This window comes from Pteropus vampyrus, unplaced genomic scaffold, assembly GCF_000151845.1.
Source record: "Pteropus vampyrus isolate Shadow unplaced genomic scaffold, Pvam_2.0 Scaffold461, whole genome shotgun sequence".
Classification (NCBI taxonomy): domain Eukaryota; kingdom Metazoa; phylum Chordata; class Mammalia; order Chiroptera; family Pteropodidae; genus Pteropus; species Pteropus vampyrus.
The window spans coordinates 2,100,921-2,110,138 of record NW_011889242.1 but is presented as its reverse complement, the minus strand read 5'-3'; the positions used below and the strand labels follow the sequence as shown (position 1 = coordinate 2,110,138).

The 9,218-nt window shown below is 51.9% G+C and overlaps 1 protein-coding gene across 1 annotated transcript in view; it reads left to right on the top strand.

Annotated features, from left to right (window-relative positions):
* The window catches only part of LOC111732441 (metal transporter CNNM3-like), an 8,115-nt gene extending 185 nt beyond the window's left edge, over window positions 1–7,930 (top strand). Inside the window, 7 exon segments of the mRNA XM_023524343.1 lie at window positions 7–13; window positions 801–950; window positions 1,312–1,481; window positions 1,589–1,685; window positions 2,047–2,180; window positions 2,603–2,741; window positions 5,582–7,930. Of these exon segments, the coding sequence (XP_023380111.1) occupies window positions 7–13; window positions 801–950; window positions 1,312–1,481; window positions 1,589–1,685; window positions 2,047–2,180; window positions 2,603–2,741; window positions 5,582–5,673 (789 nt within the window). The 3' untranslated portion in view covers window positions 5,674–7,930.
* The last annotated feature ends 1,288 nt before the right edge of the window (window positions 7,931–9,218 follow it).

Sequence of the window (9,218 nt, the reverse complement as noted above, 5' to 3'; positions counted from 1 at the left end):
TCGGAGGGCCCTCGTGAGTCTGGCTCCTGGCAGGGTGCTCGCACCTGTGCCTGACGCCCTGGTGGCCCCAGTGCCTACTTAGGGTTCCGCCTGTTTCCCATTAATGACCTTTCCCAGTCTCCTCCTCACTCCTGTTGCTTCTTAGGTGCTTCTGTACATTATGGAAGCATCCCGTCAAAGAGCCCGTTCTTCACTGCCGAGAGGGCCTTCCCAGCACGTGGTTCTGGGCCTGTCGTCTTAGAAGCATGTTTCATAGGATAGTGGCTGAGGTCTGCAGGGTGGACACAGAACCCACACGTGATAGTGGGAGCCTCACATGGCACTTGGGACAGTGGGACACCCACCCTTGTGCTGTCAAGTGAACCGCTTTGTCCATGCATGTGTCCACAATGCAGCACCTTTAGTTCAGCTGCTGCTGTGCAGCACTAGGGACCCTCCAGTGTGCCTGCCTTCAAGGCGAGTGGTCTTTTATTGACCAGAGTGCCTGTTGTCACTGGCGCTCTGATGGCGTGTCAGCATAACCTAGTTCCAGGGAGAGGCACCTGCCCTTCCTGTACTTCTGGGGTGTACTTAGAGTGTGGGCCACTGCTCCTCTGTTTTGGGTACCAGGATCATGGTGTGTGGATGGCAGCTGAGCGCCAGCCAAGAAGCATGCCAAAGATATGTCCCCGGGGCTCTGATGAGCCTCTGCCCTAGGACCCCCGGGCCTGTGGAGGGGGGCGGGCAACCTGCCCCTTAGTTTAGTCGTGTTGGTGGGAGGGCTGCTGGTGCCTAAGCTGGCCTCCTGCTCGCCACCCCAGGGGACATCTCAGTGAGGAAGAAGCCGGCCTCCTTGAGTGCCCCTGCCAGGCGGAAGGAGGACCGCTCCCTGTTCAAGGAGTCTGGCGAGGGGTGCAAAGTGAAGATCTCACCTCAGCTGCTCTTAGCCACCCAACGCTTCCTTTCCCAAGGTGAGGGTGATTGGTGAGCCTGTGCCCGCTGTCTTACTCACTGTCCGGTGGGCCAGGGACCCCCAGGGCAGAGCCTGAGTGTTCTTGTCCCCAGTAAGCTGGAGAGCATTCGGGAGAGCCTGTGCTGCTCCCTGCAGCCCTGTCAGCAGAGACACTCCAGAACACTTGGGTCACCTGAGGGGCGGCTCCTTTCTGCCAGATGGCCAAGAGCCAGGGCCAGGCCAATGCCACCTGTGGGTACATGTGGCTGCCCGGTCCTCTTGTGGTGGGAAAGGGACTAGGCCCATGGGTATCGGGAGTCGGTGTGGTTACACAGGCTGCCGTGGGCCTGGCGGACACGGCCCTTCTCTGCCGTGGGCAGAGGTGGACGTGTTCAGCCCCCTGCGAGTCTCCGAGACGGTCCTGTTGCACCTGCTGAGGCACCCGAGCGTTAGCCAGGAGGTGATGTTTGATGAGCATGACCGCCTGGCTGCACACCATTACCTGTACCAGCGCAGTCGGCCGGTGGACTACTTCATCCTCATCTTGCAGGTGACTGGGAGCCAGATTGGAAAACAAGGGAGCGCCTGGGAGAGGGAGCCCCGCATAACTGGACGGGAGGAAGGGTAACCTGTGTGCGCCTGTCTCCCCTCACCCAGGGCAGGGTGGAGGTGGAGATTGGGAAGGAGGGCCTCAAGTTCGAGAACGGGGCCTTCACCTACTATGGCGTGTCTGCCCTGACAGTGCCGTCCTCGGGTGAGCTGCAGACCCCTTGTCGGGGTGAAAGCTGGGGCTCCAGGGCCAGGGTCCGGCCCTGTCCTCCAGTGCCCACGCCCCCTGCAGGGCACTCCGCTTCAGGGCCTGCTGGCCTTCTTCCCCTCTCGGCCACGCATGGGGGAGGGCGGCTTGTTTTGGGGCTCGTCTTGGCTGCTGCCTTCCATCCCTGTAAAGCCTTTCCCTGGGGGGTGAGTGTGTTTGCCACGTTACCACAGTTCCTGGCAAAGTCTCTCTCAAGGGTGACGTGTGGGCAGTCTCAGAAACTGCAGTTGTCCCCACTAGGGTGGGGCTGCCCACCGCCTAGCATGGCCTCCTTATCACTAGTGGTTCCTTTTGCCAGTTCACCAGTCCCCAGTGTCCTCGCTGCAGCCCCTCTACCATGACCTGCAGCCCGAGCCAGCTGATGGCACCTGTTTATCCACGTACTGTCCTGACTACACCGTGAGGGCCCTCTCCGACTTGCAGTTCATCAAGGTGATGGTCTGGGCTGCTCATTGCTGCTGGCTTCTAACCAGCTTTGTGTCCTCAGGGGCCAGACTATGTGTCCTTAGGGGCCAGGTCACTAGCTTATGTGGATTGAGAGTGAAGTCCGATGGATCTGAGACTTCCCAGAGCAGACCTTGAACCTGCTCTGCAGAATGATGGCCTTGGCTCCCCAGAGGTCCCTCCACCCACCGGTAGTCAGTCCTGGGTGCCTGGTTTTCTTCTGAGGCCTTAGAGCTGATGGCTCCTCTCTGCCCTCAGCTAGTTTACGGCTCTCCCTTTATCCTCATCCTGCTGAGTCTGACTTTCCCACCTGGTTCAGGTGCTTGTGGGCAGGAGGGTGTGACCTTTGCCTCCCCTTTGCCATCTGGCTTAACGAGCTGCACCTGCCCATAACACTGGCTATTCTCCAGGTCACGCAGCTGCAGTACCTCAACGCACTCCTGGCTACCCAAGCCCAGAACCTGCCGCAGACCCCAGAGGACACGGGTCTCCAGGTTGTCTAAGGCAGCCAGGCCAGGCTCCTCAGCAACAGGACAGCCGAAGCCAGAGGTGAGCTGCACCCACGCATCAGCCCGGAGGTCGCTTGCCCTTGCCAGTCCTTGCTGCTGGCACACATGCCTGTGCTGTCTGCCCTGTGTTCTTTCTCTCTCCCTTCTCCCTATCCTTCCTCCTCCTTACTGTTCTTAATAGTTGAGATGACACTGAGCTGTGGCCAGAGGGTGCTGGAGTGTATGAAATTCAACATTTTCTCTCAAGGGCCTGTTACGATGGTTGACTAGAGAATAGTCGCTGAACAGGAATAAGGTGAAGTTCAGACGCTCTCTTGACCTTTTAAGGTTAGGTCACCTGGAAGAGGATTTGAGTCACCATTGGGCCTGTCTTAGAAGGTGGGTGCCTGTGGACACCATCCCAACTTGGAAGGGCACCTGCTGAGGTGTGTGGTCGGGTCACATGTACATCAAAAGCATGTTCCTACACAGGTCTTACTGTGGATAGCAAGACCATGTTGGAAGACAAGTCCCACCCTTAGCATAAGGTGCCTGTGAAGAGTGGGCTTTGGGAAGGAGTCGTCACCGTCTGGGCACCTTCTTGTCCTTGTTATTTCAGAAGGTTCTTTTCTGTGATGGAGTGCCTTGGCTGGGCTGGAGGTACTCCAGGGCTCAGCAGTCCCGAGGAGTGGGTGGGCTTCAGAGAGGCACTGGAGGAACTGTGGGCCACAGGTTCAGCCCTCCCCTGCTGTGGGCACAGGCACTCAGCAAGCATGCTCTCCGCCAGGCGCTGCACTTGGCGTGTTCCAGCTCTTCTGAGAACACTCCCTGAGGCCTGAGGGCACTGTCATCCTGCCCCCTTTCCAGGTTAGGGCTGGAGCAGAGAGGCAGGCTCAGCACTGGCTCGGAGCCTGTGCCTCTAGGCCTCACAGGGAACAGTGCTGCTTGGGCACACACTGGCCATACATGTGTTTTCATAGTAGAAAGGTACTTTCTGGAAGATGACGTGCAGGTACGAGGGACCGAAAACCCATGCAGGGCCCAGTCTCTGGAGGTTGGGAAAGGGGTCCCGGATGGGGTGCACTGCTTCAGTCCTGCTTCTGAAGGAACATCCACACCACTTCCCAGGGCTGGTTCTGCTAATATGCACCATTGTGGTGGTCCCTGGCTCTGTGGCATGCCCCTTGTGCAGACGTCTGCCCCACCACAGGGGCTTCCAAAGCCAGGACGTTTTGATGTGAGACTCAATTTTGGTTTTCTCATGTGGGTGCTTTCCTGGCTCCATCCGCTACCCAGACTGTGTGTCACGTTCGGGGACAGATTCAAATCTAAGAATAATAGTGTTCTATTCGTTTCATCTCTGGTCCCATTCCCAGTTCTTAAAAATCCTTTTTTGATTTCAGCTGTTCACTGGGCAGTCCTCTAAGGCAGCAGTCCCCATCCTTTTGGGCACCAGGGACCGGTGCTTCTATGAGAATCTAATGCCTGGTGATCTGAGGCAGAGCTGAGGCAGTGATGCTAGCGCTGGGGAGTGGCTGCAAATACAAATGAAGCTTTGCTTGCTCCCCCACCACTCACCTCTTGCTGTGCGGCCCAGTTCCTAACAGACCATGGACTGGTACTGGTCCACGGCCCAAGGCTTGGGGACCCCAGCTCTAGAGAGTAATTTATGGCGGCTGTGGGCCATTCTCCTTTTGTAACAGTCACCGTCCCGTCCTGTAGCCATACTGTTGGCTGTTTCCCCTAAATGCGGCCTGTCATTGGCCTGTCGTTTGGCTCCTGGCCTCGGCCCCTGGGGTCTCGCTGCGGTTTCCTCGTTAGCCTGGAGGGCTTCGAGCTTCGTATCATTGCTTGTGTGGAGATGTCACTGGAGCACTGCTGCAGTTGTGCAGGTCAGAACCACTTGGGCAGCTTGGGCATGGGGAGTCACTGGCAGGAAGTGCCTTTACTGACGCCTAATGGATGAGGGACCGGATCGGACCCACTGGCCGTTCTTGAAAACAGTTTAACGGGACCTGCCCATTTGTTCATGTTGCTGCCTTTGAGCTGCAGCAACGGAGCTGAGTTGGCAGAGCGACCACGTGACCTGCAAAACCTGAAAATATTGGCCCTTTAGAGAAACGTTTTTTTGCCCCGGCTTGCCACTTGAGACTGGCAGGGACTCCTACACGTGGAGCGTTCATGGCCTGGTGTCCCTCCCGGGAAAGGTCCCTGGTGGATGCACCCCCAGCCCTCACGTCCTGAGCAGCAGGAAGCAGGGTGTCCATGCGCCTCTGCCCTGGGCTTTGTGCCAAGCCAGCATCTGTCCCCATAATGCTGCCGGGCAGAGACTGCCAGGTTGGGCTCCATAGCTCGTCTCCTCCCGTCTCTCTCTCTGCTCTCTCCAGCCTTCCCAGTAGACCTTTCCCTCTTTGGCACATTTGGAAACTGCAGTTGATATTTGACTATGGACTAGTGAGCATTTTTTGTTTTAAGAAAACACCCAAGGTAAATATCCTCCCTTCACTTCCTCTATGTGTTCCTTTCCTAGCCTGTCAGCTGCTGGGAGGGGCGAGGTATCTCTCCACGGGGGTGTGTGGGCCCTTCCTGTCCCTTCTTGCCACTATTCATTCCATTTCTCTAGAAGACAGGAGGGCTCATGAAATACCTGCATGGCCTTGGAGGCTAAAGCCCCTTCCCGGCAGAACTCCTGGCCCCCGCTTTCCTGCCTCTTGGTGACACTTGCCCTCGCAGTGGTGTGTCATGTGACATGGGGTCAGGCTGACCATTTTCCTAAGTGAACTGGACCCGCTCTGCCTCGGTTCCTCTTGAGGCTTCTCTGCCAGACCTGCCCCTTCCTGCATATGCTGAAGAGTGCTGTCACACCTCTCGAACTCTGATATTAACTCCTCCCTCCCCCAGGGTCTGACCAGAGTAGGCCTGCCCTTCCGGCGGAGGAGAGCCTGGGGCGGAGCCTAGCACTTTACCTGCTTTCCAGGCGGCCCCAGGTGTGAAGATGAGACCAGCACATGGGGAATGGAGAGAGCCCAGCCAACGAGGAAGAGGAGTCGTTTCCTGCCAGCCTGGCCATACTTGCTCCAGGCCACGTTTTAGATGGCCTTAGAGATACGGGTCCTGGGCTATCCTCAGAGAGTTATCCTCAGAAGCAGAGTCATGTCAGGAGCCTTCAGCAGGTCCATGACCTCCAGGATATGGGGTTCACTCAGGCACAGCCCTCAAGCCTGCTTCCAAAGGGAGTGAAAGGCCCACCGTCCTCTCTAGTCCCTGGGCCTAGCTTTCTCCCTTTGATGGTGCAGTGTCTCTGTACCTCTTGAGGCCAAGTTGTGACGAGAGTGCACAACTCCTGCCTTCAGGTGGCTGTGACCCACACTCCTGGCTTCTAACTCGCAGCCTTCTGCTGCCGGCAGCGCTGAGCCAGCCAGGGGCACCAGTCTGGCTGGGGGTTCACACCCATGGCCTTGGCCACGTTAACTTTGTGGTGTCCTTGACAGTGCTGTGTTTCAAAGCACACCCCTGTCCCGTGTGCCAAACCTAGAAGCACGATCCCCCACAAGTCTGTGCCACTAGCCCTGTTCCCTCCTGTGGAGGTGGCTTTTCTGACCCCTTCCAGAGCCCTGAGCGTGCCAGCTGGCCTTTGGGGGCTGAGGTGGCCTGCTCTTCCTACTGCACCTCTGCCTGTCCTGCTGAGTTGCCACTAACGGTGTTGTCACTTTTTTTAATAAGAGGTCACGTGTGGGAGGAAGTGCTCGTTATGTTGCCTGTAGTCCTTTGGTCGTCACATCCCAAGGAGACTATCACCTTTCCCTACTGTACCTCTGTGAGGGACATGGCCACGCTGTGCATGGACAGCAACAATGGGGAAGGGGAAGGGGAAGGGTTGGATGAGGACCAGGTCAATCGCTGTCTCCTTTCTTTAAAGAAAGAACACAAATCTGAGTTTCTTTCAAACATTTCAAGCTCTGCTTTTTTCCTGGCCCTCACTGTGGGGTTTAGAGAAGCGGGAACAAGAAGACATTCGTTTTTTTCTTGGTTCGCCTCTGTGTCCCTTCCACCATGCAGCTGCGTACAGGCTGGGGCACCATGGGGACCTAAGATCTTAGGGTGGATGTGGAGGGAGGGAGGAGGGTTTCTGGAACCTTCTTCAAAGGAATTTGGGTCCTTCCTGGGAATGAAGGCCAAATAACAGTGGCGTGCTCACTAGAAGCTATTCTCAGGGGACTCTCCAAAGGCAGAATCCCAGGTGAGAAACAGTTGTACGAGGCTGAGGCGCTGCCTGAGGAGCTCAGCCCTCGTGCTGGTCTGCGGGCAGCTGTGCTGCTTCCAGACATGGCGTTCCGCTTGAAGCTGCAGAACTTGTTGCTGATGCCACGTGAGGACTGGCTGCTTTAAAATCATCTCCAGAACTTTAGGATCACCTGGCAAATTAAACGCACAAATACCTGGGGCCTACCCCAGGGAGGATATAATTGATCTGAGCATCAGGATTTTTTTTTTTTTTAATAATTTTAGATTGACACAGGAGTTCCATATACCCTTTATCCAGCCCCCTAATGTTAACATCTTATGTCACTTGGTACCTTTATCAAAGCTAAAGGATTAATATCAGTACAAAACTATTAACTGGATTACACCTTATTTGGATTTTACCAATTTTTCCAATGTCCTTTTTTAGTTGCAGGACCCAATCCAGGATACCAGCTTGCATTTAGAACTATTACTTTTTTTTCTTAACTTTTTATTTTGAGATAACAGATTCATAGGAATTGCAAAGATAGAGGTATCCTTTACAGTTTTCCTCAGTGGCTACAGTATCAAGCCAGGGATTGGACGCTAGGTGTGAGGTGTAGGGTTCTGTACCATCTGTGTGTCTTTGTCCACCATTATGATCCAGACAGAACTGTCGCACCACTACCAGGATCACCCCCCAACTACCCTTTTAGTGCCAAACCCACCCACCTGGCTGCAATCTCTTAATTCCTGGCATCACTAATGTTTGTCATCATCTCTAATTTTGTTGTTTCAAGATTGTCATATAAATGGGATCATACAGTAGGTGACCATTTGGGATTGGCTTCTCTCAGCATAATGCTCTAGAGATTCATCCAGGTTGTTGCGTATGTCAAAGTTCATCCGTTTTGGTGGCTGTGTGGTATTCCGTGTCATGCTCATTGTCCCAGTTAAGGACATCTAGGTGGATCCTAGTTTCTGGTTAATAAATAAATAAAAAAGCTGCTGTGAACATTCATCAAAGATGTTTGTGTAAACATTGATTTTCTTTTCTGAGGTAAATGTCCAGTAGTACAGTTCATGGGTTGTATGGTCATTGCACATTTAAGTTTTAAAGGGCACTGTTGAGCTTTTCCAGTGTGTCTAGCATTCTACATCCCCACCAGCAGCATCCAAGTGATCCAGCTTCTCCGAATCCTGGCCAGCATTTGGTGTTCTGATTTTTAATTTCAGCCATTCTGGTATGTATGTAGTGACATCGCATATGCATTAATGTAATAGCTAATGTATTATCTGTTCCTATCTTTTGCCCATTTTCTAATTGGATTTTTTTTTTTTTTTTTTTTTACTGTTGAGTTTTGAAAGTAGTTTATATATTCTAAGTACTTGTCTTTTGTCAAGTTTTTGGTTTACAAATATTTTCTCCCAGTCTGTAGCTTATTTTCTCATCCTCTTAACAGGGTATTTTATAGAGCAAAAGTTTTTAATTTGGAAAAGTCCAGTTTACTGATTTTTTTTTTTTAATGGATTATGCTTTTAGTGTTATCTCTAAGAATTCTTTACCTAGTGCTAGATCCCAAAGATTGTATCCTATGTTTTTTTCTAAAAATTGTGTAGTTTTACATTTTACATTTAAGTCCATGATCAATTTTAACTTAATTTTTGTATAAGGTATGACATTTAGGTTAAGGTTCTTTTTTTTTTAAATTTGCATCATACTGTTTACTAATGAGATTGAGTCTTTTTATATGTTGATGGGCAATTTCATGTTTTCTGAGAGATGCCTGTTCATGCCATTTTCCCATTTTTTCTTATTCATTCATAAGAGTTCTTTATATATTTTGGATCCTAATCACTTGTAAGATAAATGTGTTCCAAAAAGTTCAATGTTGTTTAGCTTATCATTCTTATTGTGTCTTTTGGTAAGTAGTCATTCTTAATTTTTCTGTAGTCAGACTTACCAAATATTTTCTTTTATGGTGTTTTGTGTCAGTAAATTCCTCTCTATCCTATGGTCATAAAGATATTCTCTGTTATTTATCCAGCTATACACACACACATTTAAATGTCTAGTACACCAGAAATTGATGTGTGTGCACTATTCAGTATCCTTTATTTTTTCCCAGATAACCAGGTGTTCTAGTTCCACGCACCAAGTGTGTGTCTTTCCCCACAGACTGTAGTGCCCTCTCATAAGTCAGATGTCCACATGTGGGTATTGATTTGTGTCCTGCAACTTTGTTTATAAAAATAGTCATTTGGTTGAGTCTTTAGGGGTTTCTGTAAATGGTATCATGTCATCTGCAAATAG